General features: G+C 37.3%; 1 protein-coding gene across 2 annotated transcripts in view; it reads left to right on the top strand.

Annotated features, from left to right (window-relative positions):
• Positions 1 to 19,557, top strand: part of LOC131430275 (leucine-rich repeat and calponin homology domain-containing protein) — a 208,979-nt gene extending 189,422 nt beyond the window's left edge. For both annotated transcript variants that reach the window (XM_058595106.1, XM_058595105.1), the window contains one exon: positions 107 to 19,557. In XM_058595106.1, coding sequence (XP_058451089.1) covers positions 107 to 1,414 — 1,308 coding nt within the window. In that variant the 3' untranslated portion in view covers positions 1,415 to 19,557. The remainder of the gene's footprint in view (positions 1 to 106) is intronic.
• Positions 19,558 to 27,372: the final 7,815 nt, after the last annotated feature.

Genomic DNA, 27,372 nt, shown 5'->3' with positions numbered 1-27,372 from the left:
ATATCGCTACTTAGGCTAGATCGTCTTTTACGCTGCAAATTAGTCAGACGATAAATGACCATGTGGAACTAACTCTCTCTCCTGTTGTTATTGGTGTTGGTTGCAGGAGTTGATATGCTCCTGTCAGGACATCGTACCATCATCCCTACCATCGTCGGCACCCCCACCGCCCGCAGCCGACAGGGAACAGCAGCCCGGGGACCAATCCGTACTAGAAGATGATCACCAAATCCGCCCGCCAAACCCATCGGCTATGTATCGCACTATGGTGGCGCTCCTGAATCGTACTGAACTTATGCCGCATCCATTGCCGTCTCATGGTTTGAACCGTCCAACCTCTCCTCCTCCACCGCCACCCCTAGGCAATAGTTACAAATCCACAACCACACTTACTGCAGCCAACACCAATACAACAACAACAGAAGATGAAGTTAATGATGAAGTAGTAGAAGAAGATGAAGAAGACTGTGAAGGGAACAGTCAGCCCTACAAGCATCATCATCCCACTACTGGTCAAGAAGAACTGAATGGTAACTATCGGGCCCCCATGCTTTCCCATGGCTTTCACGGTACCACCACTGCCACTAACAATGAATCATCTAACCGAAATAACTCGTGTAACACTTCCACTCCTGTGCGTGCTAAAATCCTGTTTGAGTACCATTTTGACCAGCAGGAGGAAGAGGAACAAAGACAAGAGGACGTTAGTAGAGCGCAGGCCAGACTTAGGGCTGTTAGTAGTGAGAGGGAGCTTTCCGCTGGGCTAGGAGGTGGAGGAGACGGACGGAATGTCCCAGCTTCGTTGGATCTCAGCTCCGTCGAAGGTGTCCGAAGAAAACGCAAATTTCCCAGTACTCGCTTCAACAGCAAACGGCAACTGCAGCAGCAGCAGTACGATCATATGGCAAATAATTTGAACGAAATTGTCGAAGAGTGCGAGTATGACAGCGACATCGGTAAGTTCCGCTGTCGACAGGAGAACGATTTCGATGATTCGGCGGAGAGCAGTTTGAACTCGCTGGATGAGGAAACGGCATTCACGCCAACCAATGCTAACCAGGGTATCAATGATCTGAATACACCGACCGGCGGACCGGAAGGACCGAAAGCGCTGCTGGATTTCAACAACATCAACACAGAGGAAAACTATCCGGCTGGGGCCGGGGGCAGCAAAATTGTCAGCAAGAGGATTGAATTTTTCGAGAGCAATACGAACGTACTTACCGACAAGATCGTCAACTGTTCGCTGAAGCGCACCGTCAGCGTTGAAAACAATGACAGCAGCGACGAACAGAACCAGTGCCTGGGAAACAGCGGAAGGTCGAATCATACGACGATTTCGACTGTTCTCTGTCTCGGAACGTTCCTGTTTACCGTGGTTTATTTGTACTTGTATCCACTGCCGAATTATTAGGAGGCACAGGCAGATTGATTGTTAATTTTTTTTATTTTGAAAAGAGTTTTTTCATATTTCCGTTAGTTTTAATCAAAGAGAGATTTCCTTATAATTTGAAATATAATTAATCATATGATTTTTGTACTTATTATTATAGCGACAGGTTGTACCTTAGTGTTTACGAGAAGAAAAAAACAATCCAAATAGTGAAGGTGATGAATTGATTTACTTTGAAAATTGAATTTTGGGTGTGATTGGATCAGCGGATTTTGTCCGACGGAATACCGTTTAGAAAACCGATTTTTCATTCCTTTCATTACGAGCGGAAAAGAACTGTTAAAATCGTGTAAGTAGCTGGTTCTGATGTCGAATTGGACAACCAGTGGTAAGTTATTCTATCCGTTTGCTTATAACAAGTGTTCATTCCATTGTGATGTTTTGGCGTCGTCACACCTTAAACCGGAATGATTTTTCTGCATGACTGTTGAACTAGTTTAAAAATCGTCCTTCTTTTTCTTCCTACTGGGTACGTTTGAGAACGTTGTAGCCGAGCACGTTTCAGTTTTTCAGTCCTTCGAAAATCGAAACTGCGATAAAAATAATTGTTTTTTTAGGTGTTAAACAAACAGCGTTTGCTTCAATACCAAATTATTAGTCGTGAAGTATAGAGAGAAGACTTTCAAGTCGAATAAAAATTTATTTACTTTTTAAATTTTGTTCAGTGTTTATTATAATTTATTTTATAAAAAAATCGCAAGTAGAATTTCCAACGATTGCTTTATCTGCAATAGGTTCCAGTAATTAATTAGAATTAGAATCTTTACATAAAGTTTCTAGAGGGTACGACTCCGTAGATGCGATGAAACGCATATCGGAAAACGACTCAATAGGGCACCGTACATGTACGCTTCGCACGATCGATGAGGCTCTTTATATTTTGGAGCTTACCCTTACGCAAAAAAGCATCCACAAACCATACAAAGAAATCGATGAACTTTATTTTTTTTTATTCGTGCGGTAAACACATTCGACATTAATCAGTTGGAACAAAAAAATGTTTTACATCGTATTCAATGAAGTCCCCTTTGTTTTTTGGTACATTTATTTCAGTGATTTTCTTAGTTTTTGATTCTGTTTTGAGAGTAACTATTCGGATGGTCTGCAAAATATTCCTCCGCGTTGCCGAAGCACCCCTCCCGCAAACTAGTTTCTTATTAATAAGCAATTGTTTGGGGTTTGGAAATAGAAACAAGTCAATGGGAGCCGAATCGAATGAATAAGATGAACGAACTGGAATGAGAGTTGAAATTCTGAAAACTTTCCTAAGTTGTTGATTCCAGCAACGATTGCGATGCCCAAATTGTTTTTTGCTTCACCGTTTCGCAGATTTTTCGGCTTTCGAACGTTTCAATATTGCGCAGCTATACTCTTTTTTGATAGTATGTGCCAACAGTTTACTCGATTCTGGATCAGCACGACCAAACACGTTCCCAAAGTGCGCTTGCTTTCGTGTTTTTAGTTCAGAATCAACATGGGACACTACTAATTGCATTATATTTATATAACCTTTCTTTGTATTCCTTCGCCGTTTTGTCTCATCACAATCAAAATCATTTTACAAAACATAACAAACATCGCACTGAAATTGGACACGTTTGCCTGAATATGAATAGACTGTTAGGCGTTAGAAATTTGTTTTGCGAATGCAGCGCATTCTGGCAGTCACGCCGTATAGTCTTAAATTGCTAACATTTCTAGATAGCGAATTTTTATGATATTATGAATCTTTATGCTCTCCGCATTTTTTCATTCGAACCCGAATACCCGAACTTTTCCAAGTGCCGAGTATACCGGAATCTTAATTGAAAGCAGACCTTGAAATTGTCACGCGTTCTCAATGGAAGAAACCATTCCAACAACCTGATTTTCAATATTTTACTGTCTCATTCGTAAATGACCGACACCATAACAAACGAAGAGAGACGAAGCATCTTCACTTCTCATTGAAAAAATGAGAGAGTATAATTGCCAACGTCACTCTTTCCTCTATGACAATACGAAACCAAACTAACGTCTTCAGGGAGCATCAGCAGAATTTCAAAGCTCATTCTCTCATCGATGTATTGAAAATCTGTGACGCTTGGTAGTTACTCTTCGTCAATTATGACAAATCTAAGTAATTACATTCCAGAACCTCAGGTAAAAGTCATTGTGAAACCTTTTTCTATCATTTTCGATTCTCAAAACTTCGATTGAATACCGACACTACATACTATGGGATTTTTACTGAAAACCGCAAATGACTGAAAGGGTGAATGAAAGAAAGAAAACAATTTTGAAACTACTTTCCCGCTCATGTCATTGACTGTACATGGATTTCGTTCTCATAGTTTGCAAGCGAAGCTGAGGGTGACATTATTTTTTTTTTTCATTTTCGTATATTTTGAGTCAATGAAAATTATTTTTATTAGCTCTGCTTGAAAGTGACTTTGACAGATGCAAAGACATCATATTACAAACTTTATTCAGTTCTCCCATTTCCTGAACAAATCACTGGCAACATACTTTTTGCGAGCTCAGACGAGTTCGCATCGAATCTCGTACATATAAGTAGGGGAGAGAAATGTCAAATTCGTCCGCGCCAAAATAGCAGCATTGCGCACCCATAAAATTAACATGATATGTTGAATGTCGTGCCGTGCGATGGCGTTGCTGAACTGAAGATTGATTTCGCTCCAAACTGCCAGGGTCTGACAGATGGCATTTTGGTAGACATTAGCAAAAAAAACGCATTATTTTGACGATCAAAACAATTTTTTTTGAGAAATAAAACTGACCTGGTCATCTTTAATTGCCCAGCTTATTTTGCGAAGTTCATGTAATTCCTATCTGCAAGAGCACTCTTATGGAGTTTCGGATCTTAATTTGCACTACACCAATTGAGCAATTTGCCGTCTCTGTTACGCACACCGAAGCATTGTATACGGATATTGCGGGGTTCTTACACTGACGGAAAAACATTTATGAATTTCATAATTATACACTGCGGAAAAGCGTTTAGAGTTTCATTAGTTCTATTACGTGTTAAAGATTTTCATAAACACTTTTATCATTATCTCGACTGTTCTCCAGGCATTGTATAATTTTTAGTTTCAAATATTCCTTCAATAAATAGTCCTATCTTTCGACAAAATTCACTGGGTATCTTTCGCACATTTACACTAGTATTACCCATACTAACACATTCACGCGTGGATCGGACTATGCAGTGGTATACCATATAGTAAATAATCTTGTAGATCCGAGCATGTATATTATTAAAGTAAAAGAATCTGATCATTAATGGGTGCGTAATTGCTCCTAAAATGTATGTAGAAAGACAAAATGCTCCCAAAATGTACACCCTCATTGAACATAACTAAAAATTGAGTGACACACCACTCAAATTCATAAAAAGTGCACGTACTCTATGCTTGAGTTACCACCCATCTACTCATTTTTGAGTTAAGGGACGAAGCTGTCAAAATTTGAGTATTTTTTACTGAATATGTGAAAATTTTTTTTTTCAAAATTTGAGTGAGTTTAACTCAAAATTTAAGTTCCTTGCACTCAAAATAAAGAAATTCGTCTTCGTTAATTTTTATATATAAGAATTTCTAGTTAATGTCATTCTTCTTTCTATTAAATAGAAAGGGAAAAAACTGATTTAAAACCATTTCCTTTTGACCGCTTTGGAGTCAAAATTGAATGATTTTGATATCCTTATGTTGGACGTCTCACTTAGCATAATTGAAACCACAAAATTTCTATTGAAAACAATTACGATTGAACCGGATCTAGAAACGGCAATGAAAAACGACGTATTCTTGCATTCCTAAATTAGATTAGAATATTCCGATAATGAAAACGCACTGATTTTTTCACTCAAATGTTTGAAAATTTAACGCTTACTCTAATGTATGAATAAATTGCGAGAGAACCCATGGCCTGATTCAATTTTGCTCAAATTCACACTCAAATTTTGACATATTTTTCCTGTTCATGAATTTGAGTAATCTGCCAGACACATGCAAGCGGGCAGTGTCTCGGTACAGTGGGGAACCTAGGTTCAATTGATTTATGGGGCTATCAAGGCATGAATAAACGAACGAAGGTGATGTAAACATAAACAAAAACCTTTTACAACGATAAACGATTCCATTCCGCCGCGCTACACTCAACTTTTGATTTGATATATCAGCAGTATCGGTTCGATGCAACAAAAAGTATAGAACCGGTGTTATGCAATTCACGGTTGATTTTCCAAAAGACCGTGAGAGCAAGTGACAGTTTCTCTTTATTTGCTTACTCTTCTATTAATTACCATGCGGTTTCCACGTTTATCACTCAACTCTGTATAAAATGATACTTTCGACATTCAAACAGAATTGTAAAATCCAAGAAAACCTTTATAATCACGTCACAATGATCGAAAGAGAAAGTAAACAAAGAGAAACTGTCCCTTGCTCATAGGGCCATTTGAAAAAAACAACAGAGAATTGTCAAAAACGCACCAGGAAAAAATGAAAATTACACACACCGTAAATCCAAGCATGCCGCAATTATCATAGAAGATGAAAGTACATGATTCATTTTTACATTCGTTGGGCTGTGAATTCTAATGAATTTTTGACGTCCCTGTTGCACAGATAAAAATATTTACATCTATTTTCATGCACATATTTGGAGCAGGAAATTGAATTTAGAATTACTTCTCAGTTCTTTACTTTTCAATATACTTTAAAAGCAAAACTAAGCGTAAATTAAAATATGTTGTATTTTTTTTTTTTCATAAATACGTTTATTTCTTAAGGCAGTTTACATAGGTTTTTCTTCGCCGTAGCATCACTTTTACATAATATTCTTATCCTAATTTAATTCTAACATAGTCACAACCTTTTGAATTTATTAAAACATATTCTCTTATAGCTTAAATATCATCTTAGGTAACTCGTCATTAATTATGAAATCTACTCGGAAATATTATTTGAACCAAACGATTAACTTCTATAAATTGGGGGTCAAAGGTGCACGACATCCTGGAAGGAGCGACAAATATCATATCTTACTGTTTGTATCGGCAGTTTGATTGACTTAGCTCTGGTCGTCACAAGCCCCGACCTCATGCCTACACGGTGTCAAATGATGACTGGTGACTCCTGTTTTTAGCAGAATGAGGAGGTGCGGAGTATTAGCAAGCGGTGGGACAGAGTGCAACTGTTGATAAGGAACTAACATCTTACTATAGATGTCTCGATTATCAACCCACTTTGTGACTGTTGCTAATATTCTTAACGTGGGAAGTGTGCAACATGTAAACTTTTATTAACAAAATTATAAATTTTATATTATTAATAGTAACTATCCTATTGCCCTGAGCTTAGGATGATAAACTACAGGGCGCGTACCCTGCTTGGCGGATGAGGGTGGGAGTCAATTTACACTTCGTGTTGACCAAGTCGGATCATACCGAGATCGATCGTTCGCTTAAAACGGTAAAACGAATTTATTATATCATCTGTATTTATCACAGAGTTGACATGACTGATACTGCTTGAAATTGACAATGGGCCATTGGGTTGTTTCAGGCATTACTGATGCAATTGGGATGCTTATTCACCCCGGCTCTGTGTTCTGTTCGAGTCGGATTGTTTCGATCGGGTGTGAAGTTTTGCGTTCTGTAGCTCGATCGAGTTCAGGTTTTTACATTCGTTTGACGGGGTCCGACTCGATCGGGATGCAGAATGGGGGTGATTAATATATCACATTCGTCCGGAACAGGTGAATTAAATTCAAAAAGTGGACTTATTATTATCAGAGATGCCAGAAAAAAATTTCAAATATCTTCAGACAGCGTTGCAAAAGTCTGTATATCTGAAAACAAATCTGCTGTTAGCAAATATTGCAGAAATTTCTCTATGATGTATTACTAAACGAACTTAGAAAAAAGGTCGCGACAATTTCAAAAGTCTGTAAAATTTGCAGATTTACAGACATATCTGCGGTTCTGGCATCTCTGATCAGGAATAGGAGCGGATTGACATCTTATGAACCGTTGGGGAAGTTTCAAACCTTCCGATCCGGTTCGATATCGGTACTGATGTTATACAGGTTGCATTGACGGCGAAACTGATCAGGGCAGGTGTGAAGACATTTTAAGCAATCGTGCCATTGTGTACATACTGTGGCTTCCCTGGACAATCTGGTGTTGAATGCGCATCCTTACCTTGCATCATATGATCCAACAGACTTACTAACACCTGACTTTATTTTATCTTATTTCATTTCATGGTGGGGGCGCAATGAAACGAGAATGTTGAAATAAGGAACTGTCATCGAAGGCCTAAGAGCAAGGAAATTTTAGGAAGAAGAACCCTGGGGCGTCTCCAGAGAACGACGAAAAGATGGTAACTGAGTGATAACTTGACCTTTGTTAAGCTGAGGTAAGGTGGGGAGAGAGGGGTAAGTGCACTATTGTTTTTAATGTCACTTTATTATTATTACCATTATTATTATTATTGTTATTATTGTAATTATTATTATTGTTCCGTACGTTTTATTTTCAGCCACAAAGACAGTAGTTAGTAGTAGTTAGTAAACTTCTAAATGCTATATTTCCCTATTTATCTCCACTATCCCTAACCTAATGTATCTGAAACCAGTGGGACTCAGAGCAGCGCCTGCTGGTGGAGGAAGCCGGTGTGCTATACGGTCTAGTGCATATCAACGGTCAGGCTTTAGTAGGCTCACAGCCAGCTTGAAGTGAACCTCACTCAAGCAGATGGGCGGACACGGTCTGCCAGGTTGTGGGCTGATAAATTACAAATTACAATTACAAACGATTAACTTCTATAAATTATAAAATAAGCTGTTATTTTCAGACATTTTGTTGATAATTTCATAAACTGTTTCGAGTTTGTTTGTATCATTACATAATTTTTATTCTAATTTAGCTATTGGTTGAACTCATGGACGCAGCTGGGATCAGAACTAAGTCTTAAAAGGGGCCTTTATTAAATTGAAACTCCAATTTTCTTTATGAAATGATAAATAAGTTTCATGTATGAAAGGTCACGACAAGCAAGAATGTCTCGAACTGGGATATTGGATAGTCTACCTTGGGTACGCAAAGAATTTATTAGTTGAGATCTGACATCACGATACTCCACGCATGTCCAAACGACATGATCAATATCCCGATAACCTTCTCCGCAAGCACAATGATTAGTCTCGGAGAGCCCAATTCGAAGGAGATGTGCATCTAACGTGTAGTGATTGGACATGAGTCTGGACATCACACAAATGAAATCCCTACTCACATCCAGTCCCCTGAACCATGTCTTTGTCGATATTTTCGGAATAATTGAGTGCATCCACCGACCCAGATCATCACTGTCCCAAGAAGCTTGCCAGCTGGCAAGTGTTCTTTGGCGAGACGAGCTATAGAATTCGTTGAAAGCAATCGGTCGCTCATAAATTTCACCCTCAATAGCACCACGTTTGGCTAAAATATCGGCTCTTTCATTGCCAGGAATGGAGCAATGAGCCGGGACCCAGACTATAGTGATTAGATAATTATTGTTCAATAGGTCGTTCAGGCACTGTTTTATTTTGCCCAGGAAAAACGGTTCAGTCTTGCCAGTCATGTTTGAGCGAATGGCTTCAATTGCACTCAGACTATCTGTGAAGAGGAAATAATGGTTTGGAGATAATGTGACGATTACACTCAAACTATAATGAACTGCTGCTAGCTCTGCTATATAAACAGATGCAGGTTCTTGAAGCCTAAATGAGGCCGAAACATTATTGTTGAACATACCAAACCCTGTCGCTTCTTCAATTCGCGATCCGTCCGTGTAAAACATTTTCTCAGAGTCAATATGCCTGAACTTACTTGAAAATATTTTTGGGATTTCCGTCGAGCGTAGATGATCCGGGATTCCACGCACTTCGCGCTGCATGGATGTGTCGAAAAATAAAGTTGAGTCAGGGGCACTTAGGATGCTGACACGGATAGGAATATATCTTGAAGGGTTGATTTCCTGTGACATATGGTTAAAATATACTGTCATGAATTTTGTTTGAGATCGAAGCTCGACTAGTCGTTCGAAATTATTAATTACCATGGGATTCAGCACCTCACATCTTATTAGCAGGCGTGATGAAAGCTCCCAAAATCGATCTTTCAATGGAAGAACTCCCGCCAGAACTTCAAGACTCATTGTATGTGTCGAATGCATGCAGCCTAAGGCAATTCGCAAGCAACGGTACTGAATTCGCTCAAGTTTGATAATATGAGAGTTTGCAGCGGAACGAAAACAAACGCATCCATATTCCATCACTGAAAGTATCGTTGTTTGATACAATTTTATTAGATCTTGCGGATGAGAACCCCACCAAGATCCTGTTATTGTTCGAAGAAAATTTACTCTTTGTTGGCATTTCGTTATCAGATACCTAATGTGTCCTCCCCACGTGCATTTGGAATCAAACCACACCCCGAGGTATTTAAAAGTTAAAACCTGTTGAATCATTCTTCCCATCATATGGAGCTGAAGCTGCGCGGGATCATGCTTTCTTGAAAAGACGACTAACTCTGTTTTCTCCGCAGAGAATTCGATACCAAGATGAACAGCCCAAACGGACAAGTTATCTAAGGTATCTTGCAATGGTTTATGCAGATCAATAGCTTTGGGTCCAGTAACTGAAACCACGCCATCATCTGCCAATTGTCTTAGTGTACATGGGGTTACAAGACAGCTGTCAATGTCATTCACGTAAAAATTATAAAGGAGCGGACTGAGGCATGAGCCTTGCGGTAGACCCATGTAGCTAATTCTGAATGTTGTCAAATCGCCATATGAAAAATGCATGCGTTTCTCTGACAAAAGGTTGTGCAAATAATTATTTATAACCGCTGGGAGTCCATGTTGGTGGAGCTTGTCTGAAAGAACATCAATGGAAACTGAATCAAATGCTCCTTTAATGTCTAAAAATACAGATGCCATTTGTTGCTTTTGAGCGAAGGCAATTTGGATGTCAGACGAAAGTAATGCAAGGCAATCATTCGTCCCTTTATTTCTACGGAAACCAAACTGAGTATCTGACAACAAACCGTTCGTCTCGACCCAAGTGTCGAGACGTCGTAGGATAATTTTTTCGAACAATTTTCTGATGCAGGACAACATGGCAATGGGTCTATATGAGTTGTGATTGGAAGCTGGTTTCCCCGGCTTTTGAATGGCGATAACTTTCACTTGTCTCCAGTCAGGTGGAACAATATTTTGCTCAAGAAACTTGTTGAACAATTCCAACAAACGTCTTTTTGCGAGGTCGGGCAGATTCTTCACCAAGTTGAATTTAATTCTGTCCAACCCAGGAGCGTTATTTTTACAAGACAAGAGTGCTATAGAAAATTCCATCATTGAAAATGGGTTATTAATAAAACCATTATTTGGAGGAGATCCCCGAATAATGCTCTGCGTAGGAACAGAATCTGGGCAAACTTTCCTAGCAAAGTCAAATATCCATCGGTTCGAGTATTCATCACTCTCATTGCCCAAGTTACGATTCCTCATTCGTCTGGCCGTGTTCCAAAGAGTGCTCATTGAGGTTTCTCTTGACAAACCTTCGACAAAATTTCTCCAATAGCTACATTTTTTGGCTCGAAGTATGCTCTTGTACTTGGTTTCTAAAACCATAAGTTTTTCAAAATTCTGAGGAGTTCCTCCTCCCCGTTTTAGAAACGTCTTGCAAGCATTTTGTTTTGCGAGTTTAGCCTCTGAGCACTCTTTGTCCCACCAGGGGTTGGGAGGCCTTCTGTTAGTCGTTGGTCCAGGAAAGCGTTTAGTTTGGGATTGTTCTGCTGCCTCCAGAATCGAACAAATGAGGAAGTCATATTCTTCAAGTGGAGGGAGCTCTTCCATTGAATTCAAAATACTAGAGATACTACTTTGGTATTTAATCCAATCGATATTTTTTGTCAAATCATATGGAATACTAGCTGAAGTAGCAATGCAATTGCTATTGCTAATTGAGATGATGATTGGTAAATGATCGCTACCGTGTAAATCAGGCAATATTTTCCAGGTGCAATCTAGTCGAATTGATGTTGAGCAAAGAGATAGATCTAATGCACTTGGGCGTGCAGGAGGTCTTGGGATCCGTGTCATGCTACCCATATTTAATACCGTCATGCTAAAATTGTCACAAATGTTTTGTATTAAAGATGATCTGCTATCATTGTAAACGGAACCCCACATCATTCCGTGCGAATTTAAATCCCCCAGAATCAATCGTGGAGCAGGAAGGGCTTCAACCATTTCATTAAGCTGTCGCTGTCCAACTTGTGCTTTTGGAGGAATATAAACCGAAGCTATGCAAATATCTTTGCCTTTAATGTTTATTTGGCAAGCAACAACTTCTATACTAGAAGTTGAAGGGATGTTTAATCTATAAAAAGAATAGCATTTCTTAATTCCCAAAAGCACTCCACCATACGGAGAGTCTCTATCGAGACGTATAATGTTAAAATCATTAAAATTTAAAGCTATGTTTGAAGTAAGCCATGTTTCGCATAAAGCAAATACATCACATTTTTGACTATGCAATAAAATTTTAAATGAATCAAGTTTTGGCATGATGCTTCGACAATTCCACTGCAGGACAGTGATTGTATCATTTGCGACGGGTGATAAATTATCCATCAAAAGATACAAAACCTGAGACAATTGGCCATTGAGCTGATAACTGCTTCAAAAAGGTTCTAGCTATTGGAAGGAATGCCATTATGAGGGTCTTTAAGGGTTCAGATATATTGAATGCTGAGAAAATCCATTCAACAATTTCCGAAAACTTCAGTAATCCTGTTGGTGGCTGTGAAATAGAGCCCACAGGATTATTACCTTTTTCTGTGCTAGATCCTGGATTGGTTTGTGAATTTGACAAACCAGGAGGCACAGTCTTTGGTTTTGACTTTTTTTGTTTAACACGGGGATCTTTTTTTGAAGATGAAATTTTAGGTGTCTTTTTTGGTAATTTGGAAGAAGACTTCTTTCTCTTAACTGACCCTTGGGTAGTGATAAACGAAATACCTTCACTATTTTCGTCAGAGTCAGAGTCCTCTGATTCCTCTAAATTTGAAAACCCGTTTTCGGTTTCCAAAGGAGGGACATCAATGACCGTTTTAAGCATTTCTGCATATGTGCGCTTAGACCGTGCTTTTAAAGAAAGCTTAATTTTGTCTTTGTGTACTTTAAATGCAGTGCATACTGAAATATCCTCATGAGGACTTTCTCCACAATAAATACATTTTTCAATTTCCTTGTTGCAATCATTATCTTTATGAGGCCCTTCACACTTAATACATTTTGGTTTATTACTACAGTAAGGAGCTGTGTGGCCGAATTTTTTGCAGTTCGTACAATTCATTACATTTGGAACAAAAAGCCGAACAGGGAGGCGAATTTTATCGACATAGACATGGGACGGCAACGCAGACCCGGCAAATGTCACTCGAAACGAGTCTGATGGGCGATAAACTTTCTTTCCCTCTTCATGAACTACTGAGTACAGTTGTTTGCACTCCAGTATTTTCACACCCTCAAGCATAGAGTTCTTGAAACGACCAACACCATGCTTGAGTAAATCATCTACCGAAAGACTCGCTTCGGTAACAACACCGTCAATTTCGACATCTTTGGAGGGTATGTAAACTTTATACTCTTTAATGAAATGTTCCGAAGAGACAATATCATTCGCGTGTTTCAAATTATTTACCACAACACGAATTTTATCGTTATTTACTTTTATGATCTCTTTGATTGAAGAGTATCGTGATGTCAAACCTTTATTAATTTGTACAATGTTTAATGGCTTTGATATACGTCTAAAAAAGACTATCCAAGGCCCAGAAGAGCTCTCCTGATATTTTTTCGTTCGTGGGGGTATCGGATTCATGCTAGGATTTACGTCCATGGATTCATCCATCACATTAAAATTTTTAATGAAACTTTAAATAAAAAATGAAACCAACACTACACAGTACTCAATCAAAAGGAAAAGAAAAAACTTCTACCTTGAAATTGCTGTCTATCTCCGTTGCACTGCCGTGTAGATCCTCGTTGCTCTAGATGTTCTTGTTGGTTGCTGATTGTTGGATGTGATGCTACTGCTACCTGACATCCAGCACCACTCGATTTCCGATTTACTTTTGTTTTCGCCAGCTGTAACCAGCGCAGGTCACCGGTGTATACCTGCGTGTTGTATGGCAGTGGAAAGACCGAGATGTCTTGTCTCCTTCTTCCTTGTGCTCCGCACCGATATGCTTCTGCACCGATATGCTTCTGCACCGAAGTGCCTTCGCACCGGTGTGCCTTTGCACTCTCCTGCTTCTGTGTGCCTTTGCACTCTTCTTCTTCGATGTGCCTTTGCACTCTCCTGCTCAGCACTTGTGGCTGTATATTGTGGCCTGGGTAGAGCTTGGGAAACGCCCTTTGTTGTTTCCTTCACCAGCTTGGCCCAGCACTAGGGCTTTCTTATGCAGCACGACTATACGTTTTAACGGCTGCTGCCAACAGGTCTCTACCTGTAGTTCAACCGTTGTCGTATTTAACGCGTGTAAACTAACCAGCGTTATTAAACTGTACGCTTCTATACACAACCTTCTCGGTTGAACGGCTATTACTGAATCAAAATATGTTGTATAACTCATTGAAAAATCAAGACATTCTAATTTACTTTTACATCGATGATGGTTTTCAATCAAATTGTTGATTCAATTGATGTCTCTCTCAAAGTATCATTGAAATACATATCGTGTAAATTTCATTATGTCTCTGTTTATAAGCATGTATTTCAAATTCTGAAGAAAATTGAAGAAAATTCATTCCTTTGGGTATTAGATATAAAAATGCTCTCCCGATAAAAGACTAAAATGCTATTAAGGTTATAATCACTTTCTGTGACAGCGTAAACAAAAATCACTCGATTCATAATCATCAACTTTCATATTGGTTTGAAGAAGTAAATCATTTCATTCGCCTTCGGTAAATCATTTCGAGAGGCTTTTTTTGTATCAATACATCAGTTTGCTTTCTTTTCAAGGTGTGAGTTGATTAGTGTCGTGTTTATCATTTTTTAGGTTCATTTTTAAGGCGTAACTAGGCTATACTTTTATCTTATATTTATTTTACTTTATGAAACTAGAATAATGGAGAACATTATAATCAAAACTTCGAGTTACTAAGCAATCGATCTGAAAACGAAGAAACATTACGCAAACAATCACAAAAAAACACACACAGACGAACATACCAAAAACCTAGCATAGCCCAAACACAAACCGCACTGAATATGCAGATACTATGTATGTACTCGGCACACATTCAATAACCACCACCACCAGCAGCGCTAGCAAATGAATCACACAGAATGTCTTAAACCAAGTTAAGCAAAACAGTTGCCTTATTTTCATGAACTGGTTCGTAACGTAAACTTCACTGTGCTCCCGAGTTCGTCAAACGGCACGGGCAGTAGTAGTTAGTAGGGGTTAGTAGGTTTTTCCACACCACAGAATCTATGAATGTAATCCACCATCATTGTTGAAACAAAAGTGAAACAAAAAAAAACTAAATGTGCTGTTCTAATGTGTTTTATAACGAGAAGATAGAAAGGGAAAGAGGAAATTGTTCAAAGAGATCTATTTTACTATCTTTTACCGAATGTAACTATCAACCATACGAAACTCTGACAGCAACGAGCAGTCGTACCAATGCTATCTCACAATGTATCTCACTAGTTTTTCTAGAAGCTTTTACTGTAGTTCCAGTGACAGAAACTATTTTACCGGGATGTCGAACAGGTTGGGAAAATCGACCAACTGTCTAAATCTCGTTAACAATTCGGTCTAGTCAGTCGAAAACTGTTGTACTTACTCTAATCTATTATTTTTATTTATTCTACTGTTGCTATACTTTTATCCATTCCCGTTCGACGTCGCGTCATTCGATTTCACAAAAATGCCCGTACAAATACGGAATTTGATTTCCAGTAAGCCGGAACCGGAACCGTCGGAACCTCGTGAAGTTCAAAGAGCATAAGTTTTGATCTGTTTTTTTTTACACTTCATGGAATTGTTTTATTTTATTATTAAGGACATAGTTTTATTTGTGTCTATTTTATATTGTATTACACGAAAGAACGAAAATACGAATGGATCTCCAACAAAACGAATTTTCACCCACGGTAGCTTTAATGCAACTACTTACACTATATTATTGCGTTAGGACAATGTGCATGATTCACAACTATAACCACACTCATTCCTTTTCTGTGTAGCATTACTGCGAACTAGCATGTGAAAACTAAACTGTTCCAAATTATACTCTAAGTATTAAGTATCTATCATCCTAAATTAGGTATTTATTAAATATACAACAAACAAAAACATACATATTTATTCGCTAACTATTCCGGCAGTATCGCGGGCTGTTTATCTAGGGATGTACTTAAATATTCTACAGGTAGCGTTCATAGCTGAATGATAAAATCCTCTCGGGCTAATGTTCGGATCACTTCAGGAGCTTCGGCAACGGGTGCCTCAAGTTTTTAGCTTCCTTTGTGACAGTGGTTTTCAGTCCAAAGAAAAAATATGGTGCTATCGCAAGTTTGATCGTAGTAAACATCAAGAAAAAGACGACAGAACCGCTCGAATAATAACAAAAACCCAGAATGGTGCAAGGATTTCCCCCAAGTAACAGTGATTATTGTTTCGATCGGGGCTGGATCTGAATCTCTGGGTGCTAAAGTAATTTTCTGGAGGGTATTCAAAACACTTCTCGTGCGAGGTGGATGTTTTCATTCACGATCCATCTTTTGAGATTTTAGAACAAAGCTACTAGACCCCAAAAGTCCCTGCGATACTTTTGTGTGCTGACGCAATTTGTCGGGAGTTTTTGCTTATTCATTCCAGATCGTTTCGCAGGGACTTCAATCTTCAATCCAATAATGCACACCAAAAATCGACCCAATTTTACATCAGTATAAACAAACACGCTTCTGAAATGGGCTCGCGTTTTTGGTTTTGGTCCTGCGTTGACATGCGGAACACCTAGTGGCAGGATAATCTATTCATCTTCAGAATTGCCAATAATGTGAACGATTAGTACTGATCGTTTTACTGTTGTAGCTTTATTTTATGTATTTTTTAACAATGTCTCTTGCAACCGCGTTCAAGGCCCTACCGCTTCGGGTTTCATCGGAAGAGGGAACTTTGGATGTCATGAAACTTTATAAGCCATATTTCACAATGTAATCTGAAGGAGAATTACCCGCATCATATTCCAATTTTTCATTGATTTCATTCGTTGCTTAGCCTCTCAAGAAAACATGTTAGATGACATAACGAAAATAAAAATTATTTTAATGTCAAACTCGTAAATAAAAATCGGCAAAGTTGCATGGGTAAAAAGTAAACAAGTTTAAGTAGACTCATTTTTGCTGTCAAGCAGCTTACTCTTCGCTTACCTAATATTCTTTCTTCCCAACGAACAGCGCTCGTCTCTCTCGTCACAGTCTTCGTAAGAAATTTCACCCCACACTGATAAAAATTGATCACGATCAACTTATGTTTCTATTGAATCGTCTACTTGTGCTTTCTAAGTAATTTCTAAGTGCAAATTTTTATAGTTCAAATATTTAAATTTATTTTACACATAGATTTCAATCAAATCACAATTTGTCAAATCAATTGTCTTCACTTGGATTGACAAATTTACACAGAATTTAACTTTATTGGTATTTTTTAATCGTTTTGATGTGAATGTCAAATGAGTTCAATTAAAAATTCTTTATTTTTACACTTACTTTATGAGTAGAATGGAATTATCCTGAAGTTTGTGTGATCAACATGTGTTGTTTTGCGCATTATTGTGCCATTTTTTATCAGTGCACTATTTTGATAATCTATTTGAAAGTCATAATGAATTCCGAATGAATCAAAATTACGGACAAAGTTCAAATAAAATAGAAATCAAAAATGGCAACGACTGAGACTTGAATCGAGAACCATTAGATCAGAAAAAAATGTCCGACAATGACTGAACCACAGAAGCAAATATCACCTTGACAACTAAATGGTTGCTAGAAGAGTGAAAATTATGGGACAAACTACTCATTAAACTGTGTGATCTTATGATAAGTCTAAGACTAAGACTTTTTCCAACACAGTTTAAATCAAAGATTGTGGAATAATTTTGAAACTTTCCAACATTCATCTGCTTATATTTTAAATTTCCCGAAAATTGCCAAATTCGAGAAAAGAATCCATTCCAGCAGCTTCGTTTTAATTTTTTTTACTGGCTCATTCGTAAATGGTCGCATTCAACACAGCAGAAGAGAGTCAAAGCATTTCCGTCTCTCATTTCAACAAAAAAGAGTATCAATGCCAACGTCACTCGTTTCCATACGACAAGACGAAACCAAAATATCGTCTGTATGGAAATGTAATCGGATTTCAACTCTTATCCTTTCTTCAATACAATTATCATCTGTAAAGTTTGACTAAAATGTCTTAAATATTATAAATAAAAATTATTACACTTCAGATACTCTTTGGTAACGAAAACTACTGTCATCATCGATTTTCAAATTTTCGGTTGAGTATCGAACCTGCATGAAATACGATTTAGACTGAAAAGCTAAACGAAAGAATGAACACAATTTTGAAACTAACTTTCCGCTTTTGTCGTTGACTAGACGGATCTGAAAGTGACATTTATTTCACGTCTATTTTGAGTCAACGAGAATGTTTTTTTATTTACTTTTGTTTTGACACTTGAAGGTTCTGAACATTACGCCCGAAAGTTGAGTCACTTCAATGTACGAATACACAAACGCTATAGGGCTTTATCTTTTACGTAGATTAGGTTTTGCAAGAAATAAAAATACAATAAATAATAAAAGGTTAATAGGTTTGTTGGGCTGCATTGGCTTCTACTGCGAAAGGATTCCAACAGAAACAAAAGCGACGAAGCGAATGTAGCATTGTAGGAACTGATATGAAATGGAATCATTGTTGTCGTATATGTAGCACTGAACAAAAAATAATTTCATCCGTCGAGTGTTTTAAGAACTAGCTAGCGAGCAAGCGATTGAAACATGCTAATACTTATTTAATCATTTGTTGTAAACAGACTGACCACCAGGAGAAAGTTAAATTTTGCTTCGGTCCTGGTGCTTTACACATTAAGTCTTGGATATCATTTTCATCGGGTCACAGATACTAAAGAATTACGGCAATTAGTTACATAAATACAATTAGAAGTCGAACAAGGAGTGAAGTTATGACACAAAGGTGTTTCCAGCATGGAATTGAAGAGCTGTCACGGGTTGTAGTTTTATCACGATTGTTAAGGCGAAGTGAGGCCAGAACACGACCCCGATAATCCGAGCGAATCGATTAAAGGGAAACTTTTCCCTGATTCTTTTTCAAAGATTGATGCATATGGAATCACGTATGAACCAAATATAGCTTTGATACTATCAACTAAAAATCAAATTGATAAATCTGGATTGCTTCGATGGCACCGAGCCATCCAGTATGCTAAGCGCACCCTTGGATAGAAGAAATAGACTTGTCAGCATATTTCTAAAAGTTCCTCAAATTATGCGACTGAACAGTATTAAAGGAAAAAAAGCTAGAAGAGCATAAACGATAATGTTTTGATATCTAATATTTGAATCTTCAAAAGCTAAATGAAACATCTTTGTGTCATAAACGATTTTTTTAAACAAACTACGTTCAAATAAAAAAAAGAATTTTTGATTGAGGAACGGTACGAGTTATCAGTGACCTTTGATATAGTAAGATCATTCCTAACCATAAGTATTGTAATAGATTATTATGCGACTAAATTCCAGTAACAAACATCGAGACCATTAAGTTAAAATCATATGTATTCAACCATAATCTTTTGGAAACTAACCCAAAACACAATTTGCACAAGTTCTGGCAAACAAAAAGCAACAAAATTAAAAACACTTGAACCATCATTCTGCATTTTGAAGTGCTTAATTATTTATAATCCTTACCGAGACAAAGTTAATAAATTAGTTGAAAACGACATTTGTTCGTTGGTATTTTTCCATTCATTCATCCCCAATCAAAAAAACAAATCAGTTACACTTTTTAATCACCCCGTTTTTCGCTCGCCCAAACTACTTCCCATTACAGAACCTGCTGTGCTGTGCCGCTGATGTCCTGGAAGGTCGTGGCATCGTCCAGGTGGCGATCACCGTAGTGGAACTGCTCAAATTTTACAACCCGGCAAACAGTGTCCGATCGCCGACCCGAAGCTTCTACAGTGGCGGCGGTTCCTTGCCGGGTGGAATAACGGCCACGGTCACCAGTACCAGCGTAAGTAACGGCACCGGAAACAGTAATAGCAGTAATAGTGGACCAAAGAGTGCCGGTTCCTCACCGGTTTCGACCATTGGCAGTAGCATCTGACCGGAAACTGGCCGATTCGGCGAGTCCGGTTCGACTGCTGCAGTTGGTGGTGGTGGAGAACCGTTATCAGCTCACCGGACGATGGACGATGAAGTCTGGCGAATTTAGACTGGTGCTAGCAACTTGATAATTCGTTTTTTTTCTGGCTCAATCGATAGTTCTGACCCCCGCGGAACTGTTTAGGTTTGTATATGCGTAGTTTTATAATGTGATGCGATTGTGCGAGCCGAGGGACACTCGGTTCGTGCGGACCTCAAGTGACATAGGACAGCCCAAATATCGTTAGGTTTAGGTCGGTTTTGCAATTAGTCATAGATAGAGGTACATTTTATGCTGTATATAGAGGAACTTGTTTCGTTAGTAACCAATTGTACTGTGAAAATAGTTATCTTTTGCTGAAGTCGAAGTTTTATTCAGTTTTCGTGTAGAAAAAAAACTCAGTAGTTTTGCAACATCACAGATAAAATGAACGAACAATTTGTAAAGCTATTGATTGTATGTAATAATTTGCAACTACACTATTTATTACCATGCATCGTTATATAATCTCCTCCTAAAAATTGACTAAAACTAATGCTCGAATGGATCAAAGTACCACTGATAAGTGTAAAAAGTCAAATTCATTACCAATGTTGACAGAAACCACGAATATTTCTTATTATTTAATTGCCATGGGATCAAATTGGACTAGTAAAGTCTCGTAGTAGAAGCAATCCTCTAGATCAAATTTTTATGGATTTAGTTCTCGAACTTTAAAAACAATAACTACATTTATAGATGACTATGCTACTTGTATGATCATTCGTCAAACGTTTCGGCATTGCTTCTTTTTTAATTAATTTATACTTGATAACTAAGCCGCATATAATAGAACTTCACAGTGTAGTGTTTCTAATGTACCACGAATCGCTTTTTTCAATACGTGATGGAGAATGGTCATTTACAAAACCTTTTTCCAAACAGGTACCATTTCAAATTACAAAATCGTTGTTGAATAACATTCAGTTCTCTGGTTTTAATAGCTGAATATGTACTCCGTCAGATATTTTCTTCCTAACAAAGAGTATCCCCTTTCTGTAAAAACGATTCTAAATCTTAAAATTTGAGTGTATAAGAAGTATGATATATTGTTGTGGTCAGTGTCTTCCCAAACAAGCAAACCACCTGTCAAATCCGATATAAACACTCCGATTCTGTATTTCTTTCGAATCGTATTGTTTCGATCGAATACAAAATTTTACATTTTACAGCTATAGTTCGATCGAGTTCGAGTTTTCTATACAAAAGCATCAATCGATCGAATTACAGAATGCAAATTTTTACATTCGTTCGAAAAATCTGATTCGATCGAAATACAAAATAGGGGTGACTATTCCTAGGACCTAGAACAGGACCAGACAACCATGTATCCGCTTTTAGTTTTGGGCTAGCTCACGATTGGTTGAAATTGTCATACGCAAGTATTCGAATTGAAAATAAATATTACTGCTGAGTGAAATGAAATTGATGTCAGTATCACCGGCAATGACTTGTTTTGTTTATATTGTAGGGGAAAAATGTTTTAGTTGATTGCTGTTTCCTAATAGCAGACCCTGTCAGCTTGGAGCGATCTCAATCTTCAGTTCAGTTCAGTGTGCGTCATTTAACTGAAACGTAAATAACAATACTTTTTTATCAATAAAAATGTGGAATTTTGCGGCGCAGGAAGAGTTTTTGCGGGGAGTTCTTCAATATCATTTCAGCTGCCGAAAGTCATCGTATTTTGACGGCAGTGTATGCTGAGCATACTCTAACTGAGAAGTGCTTTGCACGGTTTAAAAGTGGAAATTTTGTGTTACTTAGAAACGCTCGAATGGGAATTCGTACTCCATCCGCCGTACAGCACAGACATTACTCCTTCTTATTACAATTTGTTCCGGTCGATGCTGCATGGCCTGGTTGATCAGCTCTTCTCCAATTATGATGAAGGCAAAAAATGGATCGATTGGTGGATTGTGGCGAAACCGGTCGAATTTTTCATAAAAAGTATCCGTGAGTTGGTATAAAGATAAGAAAAAGTAATGGCTAACGATGGACAATCATTAGAACAATAAATTTGTGGCCATTTTTTGTTAAAGTTCAAAATTTTGAATAAAATGGCACAAGCTTATTTATGCACCTAATATAATATGTGAATGAAGTAAATGTGAAGTGAAAAGAAAGTTTTGCAACCGAAACTGTCTATCCAAAAAAAAACAGAACTAAAGTTAAAATATTCGTTGAAATTACATTGAATATTCATCGTCCTTCCTTTGGTTTGGCAACATTAACCGATAGACTTTTCAAATTCACAACAGGGATCTATAAAAATAAGTAGATGCATTTCGACAGTCCCACGACAAAAGGGCCTAACTGCAAATGACAGTTTCTCTTTGTTATTTTTTCTTTCACGATTTACCGAACTGATTTTATATTTGACGCTCTACTCTTCGATAAACTTTCAATGTAAAACTACAAGCTTTCGATTTATATTGGAAACTTTAGAGAATTTGCAATAATGGCTCCGTAATAATCAAAAGAGAAAGTAAATAAAGAGAGGCTCTCATTTGCAGTTAGGGCTCTTTGTCGTAGGACTATCGATTTCTTTAAAAAAAGAAGCCAGTTGTTTGCAGAGTTGCCAGGTTATTTTTTCTAAATACTCAAAACTCAAAAATTTATCTGGATTTGTCTGGGTCTACTATATACAAGGAAATTTTTGCCGGGCTTCATTTTCAGTGAGCAAAAAAAAAGTCTCCCCACCTATCGTAAAGAGGCCAAAACCGTAAAGATCTAGCGAGATCTGATAAAATCTAGGAAAATTTGGGAAAGTTTGTTACCTTTTTTCTAAATGCACAGCTGATTCGCACATTGACGTTGAAATGAAATTCAGAGGCGCTGCTCATTTAGAGACGATAGATACTGTCAAATTTGTAAGAAAATTTCAGCAGTGGAAGAAAAAATTCTTGCTCTGATGTAAATCTTAATTTATGTGCGAAAACTAAAGTATATTTTGAATGAAGCATTATACTTGGCTCAATATAATTTTTTAAATGTCCGGGAACTAGGATTACCACCTGCACGAGCCTCGCCAAATTCTGCCGGGCCGTACGTATATTCTTTAAACATTTGTTTGACATGTGACAATCCAAAAAGTGAACAGGATTTAGACAAAATAGTTGATTCATTGTATTGACATATTCTAGAATTTTTTATAAAATCATTTTAAATCACCAAACAAAGGTCAACAGATTTCACGCGCGTCTTGATTGTTTATTATTTCCGCATTATTATTGATTTATATTGGTTGATCTGGGCAGCCGGCTTCCGAGAAAAAATTATTAATTTGTCAAACAAACAAGTATTTTTTTATTATTTATGCAATATACCGATATATGTTATCTCTGTTATTAACTTTGTAATATTTACGGATTTGCGCAATTGTTGATTTTTATGATTCAATTTATAATCTAGAAAGACAAGCAGTAGCATGGAAGAAGAAAACATACTAAATAAACCTTTTCTCCGAAATTCCACACGGCTTCTAGGCTAGTACTGTCCAGAGAAAGATAATAGGTACTATCAATCTTCTAGTGGACCCCAGCCCTCAGAAATTGGTATAATGACTCGAAGTATCAAAATTAATCAATGTTAAATAAAACCATAACTCACGTTTCTAATCATCAAAACAGTTTCATTGGCGATGGAAGTTATATACTTTCTGTATTGTTAATCGGCTGAGTAATTTTTGGATTCTGAACTAAACAAAACTTTCGTCAAACTGAGTGTAGGAAGAAATGGAACCCTTTTTGATTACCTCGACTGTTTATTTAAGTGTATTTAAAAAAAGTATTTTGCATCCATCGAAACAAGCGATAGTTCGTTGGAGTAGATTGTTCATTATTGAGCCATTCTTAATATGAGGAGTTGGAGCCCTGTTGGACTAGTTTGACTGAAGAATTTCTTAAATTTTTGCCACTTATTTTTTTAAACTAACACTTCTCTTTCTATATGAAGGTAACACCTAATTTTAACACTATTTTTGCAAGAGAAAAAACAACAAACCGACACAGTAAACTGAATGAATATTTCGTGCAGTATGTCGTTCAACAAGCGGTCAACGACCAACAAAATAGAACCACTTGCTAAGAGGGTCAGAAACGAGCAGTCGGGGGGCACGGGTCTGGCAGATTTCTCACCAGACAACCGGCAATGTATGCCAGAGATTTCGGTTGGAATTTTGACAGAATTCTGAAAAAAGTCAGTCAACATGGCAACAACCTTTTCTATTGAGCAATTTGACGTCTCTGTTGCACACACTGATGCAGAGTGCACAGATTGATTAGCGGCCCTTACACGTGACAATATTATTGTCAATCCAAAGTATTGTCAATACCATCAATCCAGTTGGCTTGATAACTTGAGTCCGACTTTTTCGAAAAAAAGACCGCTATTCATATACGAAATTAGAATGCGTGCGAGTCGAAGTCAAATAAGTTTGAGTTCAATCTTACACATTTAAAAACATTTTTGACTCATAATCATATACTTCGGAAAATGCATATAGAGTTTCGTAAGCTATGAACGTATGAACCAAGTAGAAGACAGTTCCATCACGTGTTAAAGATTTTCATAAATGGATTTATGCCGTTCTCTTGGTATTGCAGTATTTTTCATTGCAAATATGTCTTCTAAAATTGACAAGATGAGGCTCGACCAAATTCACTGGGTAATTGCGACATACTTACACTAGCATTCACCACACAACCACAGAAAATTAGATTTTTATCGTGACGTCACAAATTAACAAGAATTCATCCTTGACAATTCAGCGGTACTGTTTACAAACAAGTTTAAACAAAATCGAGGAACACATCTCAAACAATCATCTTCACACTTCACAACTAGCCACTTTTATTTAATGAATCTTTGAAACGATACGTTAACAAATGTTTCAAAACTCTATTTAAGTCGATATGGATCGTGAACGTTCTCATCCGTTTGTCAACAGACAAACTGTTTACAAACAGTACCGCTTAATTGTCAAAATGTGTTCATCCGATTGAGGTTAGCAGTGACGGTAAAAAACCTAATAGCCAAGTGCCGTTGAACTGTTGTCGGAAAATTTTAAATCTGATAGAAATCATCCGAACTAGAATACACGGAAATTCAATGAAAGCCTCTGTTGGGTACGAATTTGCACGCATGAATTACCATAGCACGAATTACCATAGCATGAATTACCATTGAATAATGACTGAAACTATCAACTTTTGTTCTGCGCTAAGAAATCCCAATCCTAACCAATCATTTGGACCTTTTTTTGTTCGCCCAATTCATCTTTCCGAAGATGGAGTCGCTAAACCAACGATGGGGGCGGCAAATTTCTCCTTCGATCTTTGAAGCAGATTTATTTTATCCTTACCTACTTCCAATCCATATTTGTTCGTGCGTTTTCTGTCTTCTTCATGTACTGTATGTTGCAGGACCATCACAGAATTTGTATATTAAACCATCAGCTCAAATGTGTAATTTGTGGGCAGGAACCCAAATGCAAGACCCGAAAATATTTAAAAAAAACATAAATCTGACAAACGATACTAGCATAAACATTGGTACTCGGTGTGTCAAAATGCATATTTTTACGTATAGAATAACAGAATACAATATGTAAATAGAAAAATACGCAGTAGATCATAATGTTCAATGAAACAGGTCTTACGGTTTGAGAACTATTACCGGTATTTTTACTAAAAGATAAACACTATAATACGAATATAAACGCAATAGTTTTGTATAACTGCGCAGATAAATCTGATCTCGGTTTTAATATAAAATTTCTAGCAATTTTTACATGACTCAAAATATATTAACAAACAATATCAGTGTAATAATAAAGTATCGGGAAGACATGACACAAGTCAAATGAGTGAACGTAGTATGATTTTGCTCTACCAACGTGTATTTATTGGAAAGAAATAACAAGACGGAAAGCCGATCGCTGGCTCACGAGTGCTATGGCAATATCTAGTATAACAATGTAGTTCGATTTGAATACGATGTAGTTCTCATACGAGTAGAGTAAAGTTGTATGTATTTCCAATAACCTTAATTCGACCATCGAAACAATAAATTATGTCTCTACAATGAACTAGTTCACTTGTTACTGTAATCCGTTCTAGGTTTGTTGAATAATTCCTTTTTAAAATACTCAAACTGTTACAGAAACAAAATATCATCGATCAAACAAAATAAAGGTTTTAGTAAGAAAATAGTAACACGAAACCAAACAGTGAATTCTCGAGATTGAAAATAGAAGCACATGTCGCCTTATTTTTCTCCGTGTCTGCACACATGGCGAAACGTAGTTACTCAACGCCAAAATTAGTCATTTATTCTTGTCGATAACCGTGTATTCTGTAGATATCTGAAATAGCTGAACTGATACGTACAGTTTGGTGACAGAAAATGAAACAAATCAGGTTGAACTGCAAAACGTGTATGAAAGCAAATAAATAAACGGACAGAAATGTTTCATTCAGTCAGGCAAAGAGATTTTTTTTTCATTTTGTTGTGACAAGTCATATGGTGACCATTCCTTAAAGTAAGTAATATCTTGTGTTTTTATTATTATAACGGCCAATAAGCCATCTATCAACATTCACTTTGAATAGCAATTCCGGAAGACTCGGTACTCGCTGAGAGTAAGCCATAATAGTAAACGATAGAGAAAAGTTTTCTTTTTCGTATCGTCGGTTAGCATCTTTTCTCAAACAAACTTAACTCAAAACAATTAAGAAAAGTGCCTCACAAAACAGTTTGATTCTACTTAGTAAATGTCCAAAAAGCCCGGGATAAAATAAATTATATAAAAAAATTTAGTACATGTTTCTTCAGTACCTGTTATCTGACTCCTCCACTAGTTATCGTTCACAATTTCTTCGCTACGACGAGGAACTTCTGATTTTCACCCTTCTTGGAATTTTCGATTGTTTGCGAGTAATGTCACTGACGTAAATGGAGGACGTGAATACGAATAATACTGTTATGTTTCATTCAGATTTCTGAATATTGATGATCGTTTGCATTAGTAGATTGTGTGAATTTTGCAACTTTCATTGCTTCGCTTCCAGAATTGTAACGGTTCATCTCTACAAATGTACGACTTATTGGCGACAAATATATTCTACCATACAATTAAATAACACGGAATAAATGAGTAATAAAATACAACCAATGTTATAGTAGTTTTTTTTCTAGATTTGCATGTTCAGTGGACGAAACTTACGCCCAATCCATTGATAATATTTTATTGATTCAAAAACGAACCAATTTACGAAACCTATCCGATATTTACTACCGCTTTGTGTTTTTTACGCCAGAGCCCAAATTCTGAACTAGGATTCAGAAACTG

The sequence above is a fragment of the Malaya genurostris genome, chromosome 2, assembly GCF_030247185.1.
Source record: "Malaya genurostris strain Urasoe2022 chromosome 2, Malgen_1.1, whole genome shotgun sequence".
Classification (NCBI taxonomy): domain Eukaryota; kingdom Metazoa; phylum Arthropoda; class Insecta; order Diptera; family Culicidae; genus Malaya; species Malaya genurostris.
This window is presented reverse-complemented; position numbering and strand designations above follow the sequence as displayed.